Source organism: Rhinopithecus bieti, unplaced genomic scaffold (genome assembly GCF_001698545.2).
Source record: "Rhinopithecus bieti isolate Rb0 unplaced genomic scaffold, ASM169854v2 scaffold_1673, whole genome shotgun sequence".
NCBI lineage: Eukaryota > Metazoa > Chordata > Mammalia > Primates > Cercopithecidae > Rhinopithecus > Rhinopithecus bieti.
The window spans coordinates 4,453,537-4,469,628 of record NW_016804690.1 but is presented as its reverse complement, the minus strand read 5'-3'; the positions used below and the strand labels follow the sequence as shown (position 1 = coordinate 4,469,628).

Below are 16,092 nucleotides of genomic sequence, written 5' to 3'. Positions count from 1 at the left end.
TATCACTATTCACTAAATTCTCCCATGTATGTAGCTATAAAATAGTAAGAAATATATACATTGGTCTATGGCCCCAGTACCTGACACAGAGTTCCTATAATTTCCTGAACAATGGGGGTGCTAGGAGTTTCTTTTGTTCCAATGTTTGGTCTCTGCCCTAGTTCATCAGTCAGAGCTCTTAATCCCTTTGTAGACAGAGGTGCTAGGAGAACATTTTGTTCTAACATTCGGTCTTTGACCCCCAGTTTCCGATAAGGAGCTTCTAAGACCTCTGTAATTTCCTGGGTGATAGGAGCATCTTTTTTTCTAACGAGGCCACTCATGGCAGGCTCCTGGAAAGCTTCATAATAAGAGGTTGGTTACCAGTGGAACCAACCATGTATTTGAGGATTGGAACTTTTAGCCCAACTCCTGACTTCTGGGGAGCCAAGAGGGGCTGAAGACTGAGTTGATCACCATTGGCCAATGATGTAATCAATCATGCTTATATAATGAAGCTTCCAACAACACCCAAGAGGACAAGAGTTGGAAGAGCTTCTGGACAGCTGAACATGTAAAGGTTCCTGAATGGTGGCTTGCCATGAGAGGGAATGGAAGCTCTGCAACCCTTCCCATATGATTTACTCTATGCATCTCTTCCACCTGGCTGTTCATCTCTACCCTCTGTGATACCCTTTATAAATAAATGGGTAAACGTTCAAGTAAAATGTTTCCCTAAGTTCTGTGAGCTGGTCTAGCAAATTCATCACCCGTATAGAGGGGGTCATAGTAACCCTAATTTATAGCCAGTCAGTCAGAAATATAGCTGACGACCAACTACTTGTGACTGGTATCTGAAGCAGGTAGAAGTCTTGCAGGACTGAGCTCTTAACCTGTGGTGATGATCTCATGCTATCTCCAGGTAGATGGTGTCAGAATTGAAGTGAATTAGAGAATAACCAGCTAGTGTTAGCTGGAGAATCTGCCAAAGAAATTCATTGGTGTGTGGGGAAAAAAAAAAACCCTACATCTAGTGGCAGAAGTGTTGAGTGACTGTGTAAGAGAAAAGAAAAAACCTGTGATACAGTTTTTTTTTTACATTTTCACAGTAGCATTATTTTAGATGCTGTGAATTATAAAAATCAAGTATTTGGTAAGGTTCCTACTTGAAGGAGCTTATAAGACCTAAAGAAAAAAAAGTTGGGGGAGCTATGATTAACATACATGAAATAATCAGAAAATAAGTAGTCATTAACCATCCAGTTTTGATTGAAAGTAGAGTAGGAGTTCAGAGTTATCCATGGGGATCGAAGCATTATGTAAGAATTTATGGAGTTAGGACTTGAATAGCATTATGAGGGGTTTGGATAGGAAGAGTGGGAGTAAAAGAAATCATCAATGGTGACCATACTATAACCACAAGCCTGGCAAAAAGTAAAGGTCTGGCAATACCATGGAATGCTGAGGCTGTGGAGTAACAGGGACTCATACAGAACAAGTGGGAATATAAATTAGTACAACTATTTTGAGAAACAATTTGCCATCAACTAGTACAGCTGAAGAAGTTCACACCCTAGCAATTCCACTCTTAGGTATAAATGCCAGAAAAACTCTTGCATATGTGAATGAGGAAATATGTACATGGATAAGCACAGCATCATTGTTTGTAATGTCAAAAATCTGGAAACAACCTAACCATTCACTGACAGGAGTGTAAATAAATTCTAGTCAGTGAGCGGAATTTGTATGGCATAGTAAATGAATCAATTATAACTATAGCTACATACACCAATATGAATGACACAGAAACACAATCCTGAAGGAAAAACTAAAGTCACCAAAGACATAGGGCATGACTCCATTTATGTAAAGTTTGAAAAGGCAGGAAATGCATCAACAGGTTTCAAAGGAGTCACACAGGAATGATGTAGCTATAAAGCAAAGAAAAAGAAAGAACCACAAAATTCTAAATTATGGTTACCTTAAGGATGAGAGGAGGGAATGGGACTGAGGCGGGACACTCGGGGCTCTTTAGAGTTCCTGGTAAGATTGTATTTCCTAAGGTAGGTGGTCATACACACATATTTACTATTACATATATATTATATACATAATATATATAATGTAGGGATGTTCACATGTGTGTATATAAAACACACTCAGATGTATGGTAATACTAATTTTTTTTTTTTTTTTTTTTTTGAGACGGAGTCTTGCCCTGTTGCCCAGGCTGGAGTACAATAGTGCGATCTCAGCTCACTGCAACCTCCACCTTCCGGATTCAAACGATTCTCCTGCCTCAGCCTCCTGAGTAGCTGGGATTACAGGCACCCGCCAACACACCCAGCTAATTTTTTTGTATTTTTATTAGAGATGGGGTTTCACCATGTTGACCAGCTGGTCTCGAACTACTGACCTCGTGATCCACCCGCCTCAGCCTCCCAAAGTGCTGGGATTACAGGCATGAATATTATTATTATTATTTTTTTTTTTTTAAAAGAGACAACAGGAACTTCCACATGAAAATACAGAAAGGGATAAACAATAAAAACGTGAAAAGAAGACTTCAGCCTGTCATGTTTGGGGGAAATAGGAAAACAAAGATTTTCTTAAGAAGGATGTATTATAGCTACTAGCAGGAAACTTTGTGTACTATATATACTTACTTGTTTTTTGGTTGCAGGGTATTTAATATCAAGAATTAATTCCTTTATTTCTGTTTCAACCAAATCTATAAAGAAAAAATTAAAGTAAAATTTTAATTTTTATAACAGTGAAACATTATTCTGAAAGAAAATGAACATATCTGTACTATCAGTTGAGTCTAAAAGATTTTTGGGTTCTCTCACATTAATGTTTTCTTGTTATGAATTATAACACCCTCTAGATGGCACACTTCAGCCTTACAGAGCAATTCCAATAAGCTCATCCATGCATCATTTTGATTGCTCCATTCAGAATATTTTATTGATTTAAAAGATGATAGAACAATATGCTTTATTATTTGTATGAGAGAATACCTACCAAGATTGGGAGATTTTGTTTTCAGTAAGGCTGCTAGTTTCTTCACCAGGTGCATATCCTTGGCTCGTTCACTCTTCTTATCACTAAACCAATAAATATAACAAAATTATTACAGAATGTGAAATTATTTTCATTCTAATTCTGACACACTCCAACTTTTTTTTCCTTTAAATTTTTTCTATTTAAGGATATCAGTCTAAAGACAAAGGAAACAACGAAACAGCAACAACAAAAGAGAGTACAACAAACCTAGGAACTAGGAAAAGTTAGCAGAGGAGCGTCAGTCAGCAACACCGGATACACCTTACCTTAGTGCTAAATGGAAGGGAACGTTCACTGTTTTCACACTTCCAGACACTGGATCAACAAGACAGATCTGATAAGTCTGTGGCTGCCAACTCTGACTGGTAACATTATTTAAGCCCATTATTTTATAGCCAGGATACAGCAGCCTAAAGAAATCACATCCCAATATGGTAAAACCATTAGAACAAGGAGAAATGCCAAAAGGTGCTTTTATTATAACTAGGAAACCCAACATTATTATCAATTTAGGAGCATTAATAAGGCAACTAAATACTGATAGCAAATACATAAGTAAAGCTAGCAGAGTTCTGCCTTGTTGAAAGATTCTAAAAAATTAAATGAACACAATCAGGCCCACGTTTCAATGGCAAACAAAGCATTCACCTCACTTATGACTAGGGCAAGCTGAAGGAACCTTTCCTTTTGAGTCTTCACAGCATAAGTAAGGGACAAACATCAGCAACAAGCTAACTTTAATTGAGCAGTGTATCATGGCATTTTCAATTTTTTTTGTTATTAAATACTTAAGCATATATCAGACACTCACAGGAAAAACCACAATAAAGAATACTGTAATTCTCAAACTTGTTATCTAATAAGCAGCTTTAGTAAAAGCTTTATTTTAATAAAAGCATTCTTATATTTCATTTTGTAACCAGCACAAAGCCAGCATTTGCAGCTTACCTGCAGTGCTTCCCCACATTGAAAGCTCCTACTCTAGGTCCCTGCTGTGTGCTCCACACTTCTAAAATTCCCCTTCTTGGTGCATAGATCACAAGGAATTGAGCTACTCGACTTGGACCCTGAGAATTTCCAAAGGGGAAAAAATCCGCCTTTTCTGGTACTCTTTCATGAAGGTCCTCTACAATTTGAATCCATCCAATTTGTGCATCGCGGTACCCTTAGAGATAGAGGGAAAGGGAAGTTAATTACTCAGTCTAGGTTCCATAGTAGCCACCTGAAGTACTCTGGAATACTGGGGGTGGGGGGGGATAAGAAAAGCTATGAAAGTATATTTTTATTATGGAATAACTTAAATAAAAAATGATAATAAATAATAACCAGTTTATCACCAAGCCTTATCAAATCTTAGTATTTTGCTATATTTACTTCTGATCACTTTTTCTCTTTGAAAAGAAAATATTGGCTGAGCACAGTGTCTCACGCCTGTAATTCCAGCACTGGAAAGCTGAGGCGGGTGGATAACCCGAGGTCAGGAGTTCGAGACCAGCATTACCAACATGGTGAAACCCTGTCTCTACTAAGTACAAAAAATTAGCTGGGCGTGGTGGCACATGCCTGTAATCCCAGCTACTTGGGAGGCTGAGGCAGGAGAATCGCTTGAACCTGGGAGATGGAGGTTGCAGTGAGCCGAGATCGTGCCACTGAACTCTAGCCTGGACAACAAGAGTGAAACTCCCTCAAAAAATAAGAAAAAAGATTATAGATATAATTGAAGCCACCTGATTACCCCTCCTGCTGTCATTCCCTTCCCTTCCCATCCAAGCCTTTTGGCGACATGCAGATAGAAAATATGGGTTACAGGGTGATGGGAGGAAGCTCTTGCATGGGAGAAGTAGCTGATGCTATTTTCCATTTTAGGGTGGTCCCCCACATAGGCAACTGATCCTTCTTTCCAAGGACACAATGGAAAGGAAAACTGACTGTACCAGCTGCAGAAAGGCAGGCAATGATGCAAGGAATAAGACTGCAATAGTGGATTTGGAGCAGTCAGTACAGCTTTGTCTTCTGTATTTTAGAAAAGTCTTGCTGAGAACATACCTTTGATATTGTTTCAGGAGACAAACACCAAGGAGAAATGATATATCTTCAGTACTAAAACTATTTCTACAGATAGTTAAACATGTAGTAGGTAAAGACTGTCTCTGTCTGTCACTGCAGGAATTCTTTGGCAAGAAGGTGATAGTGGCTTCAGTCTGGTCCAGAGTAATTTAATGACCTCAATCCATTATTCCTCACATTTTTAAAGGACAGACCTGATGGCGCCATAAATTGTGGTCTATGCTGACATGTTACTATTCCAGATGATTCTAAATAATGTAATCATGCCTTCTTCGTTAGTCAGGGAGATATTATTCACAATGTGCCTAGTTAAAAGATATTTTCAAGTCTCCCTCATAGTTAGATGAGGCCATGTCACTAAGTTCTGGCTAATGTAGATAATGGTTGAAGGGACTTTGGGGGAATATCTTCAAAGTAGATTGACTCAGTTGCCAGGAGAAGCCTTCTTCCTTTCTGTTTCCTTCCCGGAATGCAGGTAAGAGGGCTGTCTATGAGAACCTTGAGTGCGGAAGCTACAAGGAGGAAGACTGGGTTCCTGAAGATACTGTGGTCTGTTACTCGGGTCTGTTACTAATAGCTGAATGAAACTCTTAAGTGACATACTTATTGACACATCAGGTGGATTGACCCAAGCATATGGATATAAAAGTCAAGTCAGTGAAGATGGGTTTTGCTATCTTAAATCTGAAAGACTTGGCATTACAGATTTGGGGAGAACATTTGGCTTAAGAATGGCTTTGTGAAGGGGAATAGATGTAGCAGGGGCAAGAAACTGAACTCAGAAATTTACAATAACAGTGAGAATTGAAAGAAAGTATATAAGATAAAGGTTAAACATGATCAAACCTAAAAGATGTATCAGCAAACTACTGGATCAAGTGGTTGCTGATCTGAGTTCATGTCAAAAAAAGAAAATATAAACATAAACAATTAAACAGAGTTATCAACCAGAAGCTGAAGCATGATAACATTGCTCAACTATTGGGGTAAAAAGTGAAGTAACTGTTTTCTGGATTTTGTAAGAAGTACCTTTCCACATGCGTATTGCAATTCCTCTAGCTACATCCAATAAAATAACTCTGCCGAAATCATCTGTTACTGCTGCCAGTGTGTTACATGGAGACAGACATATGCTTTCACCATGGCGTCTAGAATCTGGAAGTCCAAATCTGATATTTAAAAGAAAATAAAAAGCTCAAATCATATTCCAATTCAGAAACATACAACAGAAAAATGAAATGCATAAATGAAATAAGCTGAATCTGTTTTTATATAAAGAAATATGAATTTTGCCTGGATTAATAGTTAATTTATTATTCACAACTGACATTTGTAATATAAAATATATAAAAGAAATAAAATAAAACCACAGTCTTATGTAGGTTTTCAATAGACACTCACAATCCTATTCCTCCAGAGAATATAAAGTATAACTATATTTGATTAAAAGGCATGTCACAGAAAACAAAGTCCTCACCGTCAACTAAATTTTAGAATTTGCTCCCACACAGGCATCTTTTGTCTATTTTAAATTCTTCTTCTTAATCTTTCTCTTTTTTGGAAGATATCACATCCTGCTGATACCAATCTGCCCGAAGCAAAAACCTTCCTTTTTCTAAATAGTTATCTCTAAACTGCTGTTGGTCTATAATCAACCTCATTAGAATTGTGAGTAAAATAAAAGTAAAGAGGTACTAAAAGAGAGCTAGGAAAGCTCACTTAGAGAAAAGTCCCTGAAACAAAGGTGCTCAGCCTTTGTTACATCTATTTGAGATGCACAGGGCCATTTGGCTAATTTCTTGACTCTTGATATTAGGAAATGTGGTATGTTACAATGTATTTTTTTAAAAAGAAGAAAAAAAATTAGAAGATATACTTTGATAAATTTTAATCATTAGTTGGCTCTCTTTAGGTGAAGAACATCCATAAAGAGGAGGTGTTCTATTTCCCTTCATGGTGGTACTTTATATTAGGTAATAAAAAATGATTTTTAAACAACACCAAACATTAGAAAAAATGCTTCTGTCTAAAAAATAATAATGAAAAAAAAAAAAAATCATGCTCCCTCCACCAAAAAAAACTCACAAATATACTAAAACATTCTAAAGCACTACTGAAGTAAACAAAGAAGCACATGCCAGGAGTCTGTCTAAAGAGTGCCTGAATACAGGACTCCTGCTTTTACTTTTTTTTTTTTTTTGAGATGGAGTTTTCACTCTTGTCCCCAGGCTGGAGTGCAATGGTGTAATCTCAGCTCACTGCAACCTGCCTCCCGGGTTTGAGCGATTCTCCTGCCTCGGCCTCCTGGGTAGCTGGGATTACAGGCACGTGCCATCATGCCTAACTAATTTTTGTATTTTTAGTAGAGACAAGGTTTCACCATGTTGAGCAGGCTGGTGTCAAACTCCTGACCTCAAGAGATCTGCCCACCTAGGCCTCCCAAAGTGCTAGGATTACAGACGTGAGCCACTGTAATCCACTAGGATTACATTTGTTAAAAGAAATCACTAAGTACTTTTAAAGTTTACACAACTTAGTAACAAACTATCTAAACTTTAAAAGAAATGCAACAGTTATCACTAAACTAATTATCCTACATTAGACCAAGCTAAGTTTATTTGTTAAAAAGCACACTCAAGAAATACATCTTGAATACCTAGTATATAACAAGGATACAGCTGTGAATCAAACAGGTAAGGATCACTCTTCACATGGAGTTTTACATTCTAGTGGGGGAAAAAATTCCACTGCAATGGCTTTCAGAAGTTCCAAAGACTTACGAGATCAGCAAATCAACCAAGCACACGGAAAAACCACACATTTAACAGTACCTTTCTAAAAGGACTAAAATTTGGGAAGCATGACAGACTTGCCTTACAGCTAATGGGGTAGCTGGCTCAACCTTCGGCTTTTGCTTTTGGACAGCTTCTTCTTCGTGCTTACTCTTCCAGCCAAGCCAACCACTGTAAAGAAAGAAAACTTAGAATAAAACTGAGCTTCCAGGATTTTAAAGTGCAGACTATCAAAATACAAGTTAAAAGCAAGCTAGATACAAATGAGATATTTTTTATTTAATTGTTAAGTAATTACCTTGCAGCATTAAATAAAGCAGAAGTGAGTTTACTTGCAACTGCTAGTGCAACATGGGATAATAATGGTTGGGTGCTTCCCTGAAAAACAGAACATTTGAAAGAGAAAACTCAGCAGCTTACAAAGAACAAAGCACACTTTCTAAATAAAGCTTACTTTAAAATGCTTTCAAAAGTTGTAAAGGCTGGACTAGCAACTCAGCTTCTTTCAGAGTACAGTAAAAAGTTTATTTTAGGAGCAATATAAAAAACAGTTTTAACTCTATAGTTTAAAATAAAATCACAATTAGCGTATTTTACCATTAAAATTTCCCTCTTTAAATTGTAATTTCATTAAAATAAATTTTAAACTAGGATATTAAGATTACATTATTCTAGCTGGACTACGGATTTCACATCTACATATAACTGGCTCTTTTCTCTTTTTATATATATATGCACACACATATACATACACATTTTATAAAAGTAAAAAGATATTTTGGACAATTCTGAGAAGCATGCTTTTTAAGTGAGAAACAAGAGCTGCCAAATCTAACACTCAACTTTCCCCTATTTTAGGAAGCAATTTTCACCACTTATAACAAGTATAGCTGGCAGCTTGTTCTGTCTTTACAATTCCTCATTTACTGAAATCCCTGGTGGGCTGACATCATTAACAAGTCTAAGCATCTGACTATTGCACCAATATTTAAAGACATCTCAGCTATCAAATAACTCAGGGCTTCAGAAACAAAGAATTTTCTTTTACACTGATGGTAGTACCTTTTCAGTTAATATAAAGAATTTAGAAGAAAGCTAGTTGAGATTAATTTTAGTTTCAATTGAAATTTAGAAATGTAAACTGCTTAATCTTCTAAGGCTAAGCAAGTTACCACATCCTATTTGTAGACAAATTGTAAAATCAAGAGCGGCCTTACTCATGATCATTGATAAAACTCATACCTCTAAAGCATAGAAGAAGCCAGTAAATGGATTGGACCCTACAGTGATATACTGAGACATGGCAGGTGGACTATTTTTAATTGCTGCATTAAATCCACCTATATTGGAGGCAGTCTTCATTTGATCAAAGGGGGACAGAGTCATAATACCTAATGATAAAACAAACAAACAAACAAACGTGATTTGAATGTACAATGTTATTTTGGTCATTACATTTTTACTTCAGTTCCATTCTAAGATGCTAAATGTTTTGTTTTATTTAATAAACAAAAGTCATTTTAAAAGCTACAAAATCAACATCAGAAAATATTCTGCTGGGTACAGTGGCTCACTCCTGTAATCCCAGCACTCGGGAGGCCAAAGCAGGTGGATCACTTGAGGTCAAGAGTTTGAAATCAGCCTGGTCAACATGGTGAAACCCCACCTCTACTAAACATACAAAAATTAGCCAGGTGTGGTGGTGGGTGCCTGTAATCTTAGCTACTTGGGAGGCTGGGGCAGGAAAATTGCTTGAACCTGGGAGGTGGAGGTTGCAGTGAGCCGCGATCGCACCAACTGCACTCCAGCCTGGGCAACAGGGCGAGACCCCGTCTCAAAAAAAAATTAAATATTAAAATTTCCATCTACAATTTCTATAACCTATAGAACATCATCAAAACAAAATTTAATCTTTTGAACAGATACGAAACTCAGAGGTACCAGAAGTATACAGTCCACTTATATCCCCAAATATCAATTCACCCTTTTTTTCTCTCTTTTTGAGATTCTCTTGCCTCAGCTTTCCCGAATAGCTGGGATTACAGACATGCACCACCATGCCCAGCTAATTTTTGTATTTTTAGTAGGTACGAAGTTTCACCATATTGGCCGGGCTGGTCTCAAACTCCTGACCTCAGGTGATCCTCCAGTCTCAGCTTCCCAAAGTGTTGGGATTACTAGTGTGAGCCACTGTGCCCCGCCAATATAGGCATGTGCTGCTGTGCCTGACCTTACTAATTTTCATATACATGTATTGCTCCCCTTTGCCTGAAAACTGTCAAAAAATGCATTTGTCCTTAAGATGTGTCCTAGGAAAGGAAATTCTTTGAGTGAGTTCATAAGGAAACCATTCACTGGATTTATAGGAATTAAAGTGATCAAACAAACCCTTGGACTGTTTTTTAAATTCCCCTCCCACCTCCTGGACTATCATAAAATATCAGAACACCTGTCTCACAGTCATGAATGAATTCATGATTCAGTATACAAAATGTTTTCACTACATTACAAAATTTGCATAAGTTTTGCCTGGCTCCACCAGAACACGATCAAAGGGCAAATTGTATGGCATATAAATTGAAATTTAAGTTTTAAAATAGCTTCTTTTCAAACTCTCATGTGATATACACGGGAGTATAAATTGCCACAAGATAATCCAGAGGACAATTTTGCAATAGATATGCAATTTTTTTAAAGGATTCTAATTTATGGTAAGGAAATGGTTGATCAGTCCTTTCCATCGTTGCTACCAATGATGTTTTCCTTCCTATAACTTAAATCATCCATTTTCGATGTCACACTTTAGATCCGGTCATCAGCAACTGTAGATTCTTTGTAACTTTGATTTCAAGCGTACCGCACTTAGACCACCGCCTCCTAGCTTTCCATCTCAATTACTCCAGAAACTCCCTACAGTAATTTCACAATTTTGAGTTTAAATTAATTAATCCTACTATTTTTTCCACTATTTATCAAGTACCTCTTGGGATCACTTCCCTTTTTATCCAGCTTAGATTTGCGTTCCATCATCATCACTTTCTTGCAAAAATCCACAACCTCCCTACACTCATCTCCCCCTACACACATACTCCCCTGGCTAAATCTTAACCTTAGTTGACCTAAACTTTCTGCATTCTCTGCTCTCGAAGCAAAATAGCGAATCATTGCCAAGAAAAACAATACCTCTGGGTTTCAAAGTAAGGACCACAAACAAACGGACATAAAGTTTGGTCCAAAATCCTTCTGACCTCCTCAACCCCTCCTTCCCATCCTCAATCCTTTGAAATCTATTTGTTGAAGAAACAAGGCTGTTTGAGACTAATTTCCCACAGTCTACATTTTGCTGACCACATTCCTATAGTATTATTTAAAGTGTTTTTCTGCCCTCTATATTGCTACACATTGGTACTGAATTTAGGGGGCTGTTATCTTTCGAGTCACCGATTTTAGCACTATTTTTCATTAATTTAAGGTGGTATGGCTTATTTACATCTCTCTTTCTCTCCCTATATTCTTCCAAAATATTTGTATCTCAATTTTTTATTAAATTCACTGTTTTTATTATTAGGAATGATATAAGTATTAATTACTGATGAGATACACCACTTACTGTAATTACATTTCCTTGGCTGTGCATTCTTTTTTTTCTGGAGTTATTAAGTTAACCTTGCCATTAAGAGTTTTCCCTGAGTGTCTGAGGTCTTTCCACACTTTGAAAGACATCAAAGTCCCTCTCAATATAAATTTCCATAAAGTCAAACTCATTGGATAATTTTCTAGGCCTAGTAGAATGACTAAAGAAGGCCTCTTTGACAATGTGATATATTAAGAGACCTGAGTGAAGAGAGGGAGAAAGCCATGTGACTAGCTAAAGTTTTCCAGGCAGAGGGAGCAGTAAATCCAAATGCTCTAGAGTAGGGATATGCTTGCTGTGTCTGAGGAACACAGAGGAGATCTGCGTGATGAAACACAATGAACGGGGAGGGGTACCCTACAGGAGACAGCGTCAGAGGTACCATAAGCCAGATAAAGTTGGGCCTTGTATGTCACAGTAAGGAGCAACCAGAAGAAAGATGATGTAGAAAAAAAAAGGAGGAGCAAGTTTGGCAGGAGGAAACTAAGAATTCGATTTTGGATATGTTAAGTTTGATATCTAGGTAGAAATTATTCAGTAGGGAGCTGGAGAAATGAGTATGAGGCTTCAGGAAGAGGTCAGGACTCCATAAAAACGGAGATACTGAGAATCTATTCTTATGCTCCTTGTTTGTGATTTTAGAGAGCAGGGGGTGAAAATATTTATTCTTAAGCCTATATTAATTTGGCTTTCATCCTCACCATTCTGACTGTTCATATCAAAAGTCAGTAAATAACTCCATGTTGTCAAATCCAATGGACCTTCTTCTTTTCTTGAACTCTACAAAACATTCCACAGTAAACCACTCCCTCTCAAATTTATATCTACAATCCCAGCTTCCTCCCTGAACTTCAGACTCTCACGTCCAATTCATACACCTGATACCTCTACTTGAATGTTTAACTGTGTCAGAAGTTAACCTGTAAAAACATAACTCTTTATGTGCCTCTCCTTCTCCTTATTCTCATTTCAGTAAACAGTCTCATCATCCACCCTGTTGCTCAAACTTAAAAATTAAGAAACCCTTAATGCTTTCCTTTCTCTTGTTTCTCAAAACCATCCCTGAGCAAGTACAAAGTATATCTCAAATCTGTCTACTTCCTTCCAACTCGGCTGCCTCCACCATAAAGCCATCATTCTCTCTTGTGTGAATTATTGCAATATACTCCTAACTGGTCTCCTTGCTTTCTTCTACAAGCATCTCTCTACCCAGCAAAAAGAGATATGTGAAAATGTAACCCCCTACTTAGAATCCATCAATGACATCCATTGCATTTAGAATAAAATCACATCTCCTTATCCCTACGTGATCTAACCCTAGTCTGCATCTCCAACCTAACTTTGTCCTGTTTTCCCCTCACTCTTTATGGTCAAGTCACACCAACCCCCTTTCTGTTTCTTGAACACTCTGAGGTCTTCAAGGCTCCCAGGCCTATATCCCTGATGCTCCTCTGCCTAGAATGCTTTTCCTACACCTCTTTCCATAGCTGGTTCCTTCTCATCCTTCAAGTCTCTCCCTGGAGAGGCTTTTCCTCACTAGTCTACCTAAAGCACCCTCTTCCTTTACTCTCTATCATAACCTTCTACTTATTTTCTTCATGATGCTCACTAACAGTCTGATATTATCATATTTATTTATTTAGTTTATTGTTTGTCTCCCCATCACCAAAATGTAAGCTTTATCAGGGTGGAGTCCTATCTTGTATTTCTAGCACAAATATTAATAGCTACTCATTTACTTGTTGAATAAATTAACCAGACCTTTACATAAAGATATACATACAATGAAGTTTACTGTACCTTTTTTCATTTTGTAGGCTGGGGATAAATGAATAGAATAACATTTTCTATCCAATCATTTTCCCTAGCCAGTTTCAATGTTCCAAAGTTTAATTAACAGAGCAGGGAAGCTACCCTGAACTGAACTCAACACTTTGGAATTTTGCAGCATTTTTATGCTAGCAAAAAATTAGACACACTGAAATGTTTACCAATAGGTTTTTATTACAGAGTATACCATATAAGAGCTACGCAGTAAATAGAAAGACAGCCTGTGTGTCAGATATCTTGTTAGCCTCTCTAGAGTCACACTCCTTCCTCTTCTCCTTGTTCTTTCTCTCCCAGTGTCCAGTTTTCATAGAATGAGTAGAACTTGACCAAGTGAACAAACACAGAGGAGGCACTCTAGCCAACATGCACATAGATCCAGGAGTAAAAGTGTATAGTGTGCTGGAGAAACAATGAGTGTTTCCTCCTCTGCTCCCACTACAGCTGGTCCCCTTGTCTGCTACAATTATGTTGTAGTACTGCAGCCATTCTCATGTGTTTCTTCTAACTAGATTCACACTTTAAGACAGCAGGGAAGCATGTCTTTACATCTCTATATCCTCAATACCTAACACAGTAAGCTCTCTTATAGTGGCTGCAAGAAGAAATCTGCTTTTATCTACATTTTACTAGTTTAAAGGTTACTTTTTTTTTTTTTAAGTGATGGGGTCTTGCTATGTTGCCCAGGTTGGTCTTGAACTCTTGGGCTCAAGAGATCCTCCTACCTCAGCCTTCTGAGTAGCTGGGATTACAGATGCAAGCCACCACACCTGACCAAGGTTACATTTTTAAAAGACTGATCTATATGGTCATTATCTAGACCAAATTTGTCTGTAGAAAAGTTAGTCAAATAGTGAGTGATTTAAAACTATACAATACTGTGGCTGAGGGCATAATTAAATCTTTATTAAAACTGCTACCATTTATTTTTCTTTTCTTTTGTTTTCTTGAGACAGAGTCTGTCACCCAGGCTGGAGTGCAGTGGCGTGATCTTGGCTTACTGCAACCTCCACCTCCCGGGTTCAGGCAGTTCTCCTGCCTCAGCTTCCTAAGTAGCTGGGAATACAAGTGTGTACCACCACACCCGGCTAATTTTTGTATTTTTAGTAGAGACGGGGTTTCGCTATGTGGGTTGGCGTAATCTTGAACTTCTGGCCTCATGTGATCCACCCACCTTAGCCTCCCAAAGTGCTGGGATTACAGGTGTTAGCCATCATGCCCGGCTTTAAAGATATATACCTATGATGATCTGAATCTGAACTACCTTCCAGATGTCTCACTAAAGGCAATGCATTTTTTCACATAAGAATAAATGTTGGCTGGCCGGGCACGGTGGCTCAAGACTGTAATCCCAGCACTTTGGGAGGCCGAGATGGGCAGATCACAAAGTCAGGAGATCGAGACCATCCTGGCTAACATGGTGAAACCCCGTCTCTACTAAAAAATACAAAAAACTAGCCGGGCGAGGTGGCGGGCGCCTATAGTCCCAGCTACTCAGGAGGCTGAGGCAGAAGAATGGCGTGAACCCGGGAGGCGGAGCTTGCAGTGAGCCAAGATCCGGACACTGCAGCCCCGCCCGGGCGACAGAGCGAGACTCCGTCTCAAAAAAAGAAGAATAAATGTTGGCCAGGTGCAGTGGCTCATGCTTGTAATCTCAGCACTTTAGGAGGCTGAGGCAGGTGCACCTCTTGAGGTCAGGAGTTCAAGATCAACCCAGCCAACACGATGAAATCCCATCTCTATTAAAAATACAAAAATTAGCCAGGCATGGTGGTGCACGCTTGTAATCTCAGCTACTTGGGAGGCTGAGGTGGGAGGATCACTTGACCCCAGGAGGCGGAGGTTGCAGTGAGCTGAGATCACGCCACTGCACTCCTGCCTGGGTGATAGAGCAAAGCTCCATCTTAAAAAATAATAATAATAAATAAAGAATAATGTCCATCTCTAAAAAATGAGGTACTTTAATAAAAAGGTTTAAGAAGTAAATTCCAAAAGAATTTGAATTAGTAATACTTACCAACACTAGCATGATCAATAATAGTGTCAATATCTTGTAGACCCCATTTCTTATAAGCTAATGGTGGTGGTTGTATGTTCTCATTGCCTGATGCTGCAGCTACAAAAGATAAAATAGACAATCCAAACAATTATTATGGATAAAATGAAGTTTTACAAAAAAATCATTAAAACCATACTAAGTTATTAGTCTAAAATTTCAGCTCATAATGAGTCAAAGTAATGAAAACAAGGCATAAAGTGAGATTTATTCATGCCAAGACAATGCACATAAAATGCAAACATTTAAAAGACTAAGTTGGCTGTCACAAAAGATTCTGGAACACTCAAGTCATTAAAGAAGACTACTAAAAATTCTAGACTACTACTAAAAATCAAAGTGAATTCAGGCTGGGCATGGTGGCTCATGCCTGTATTAGAAATTAGAAATAATTTCAGATCTCAATTTTAGAGTTCTTAAAATATGGAAAAGAAAAGTCTTAAAATCAGTGAAAATATGAGTAGTGGCGCTGACTTCCCCTTTTCTTCTGGGATTGAGTAGAGGAGACTTAGTGGCCCCAAAACAAAGTTTAACTCCCAAATGGTTGAGATGGCTTCCTGAAAACATAGGCTAATTAGGATATGTTTACTGCTTCATAAAATTGTTTCTAAACCTAGTCTAAATACAGCATCTCATATTGCAATCAAAATTTTTTTTTTTTTTTTTTTTTT

At 37.9% G+C, this 16,092-nt stretch overlaps 1 protein-coding gene across 1 annotated transcript in view; it reads right to left on the bottom strand.

Annotated features, from left to right (window-relative positions):
* Positions 1-16,092, bottom strand: part of RAB3GAP2 (RAB3 GTPase activating non-catalytic protein subunit 2) — a 119,781-nt gene that overhangs the window by 38,029 nt on the left and 65,660 nt on the right. Inside the window, exons 9-17 of the mRNA XM_017870008.1 lie at positions 15,383-15,481; positions 9,147-9,295; positions 8,203-8,282; positions 7,986-8,075; positions 6,142-6,281; positions 3,994-4,210; positions 3,312-3,455; positions 3,004-3,086; positions 2,646-2,710 (exon numbers count right to left, since the gene is read on the bottom strand). Coding sequence (XP_017725497.1) covers positions 2,646-2,710; positions 3,004-3,086; positions 3,312-3,455; positions 3,994-4,210; positions 6,142-6,281; positions 7,986-8,075; positions 8,203-8,282; positions 9,147-9,295; positions 15,383-15,481 — 1,067 coding nt within the window. The remainder of the gene's footprint in view (positions 1-2,645; positions 2,711-3,003; positions 3,087-3,311; positions 3,456-3,993; positions 4,211-6,141; positions 6,282-7,985; positions 8,076-8,202; positions 8,283-9,146; positions 9,296-15,382; positions 15,482-16,092) is intronic.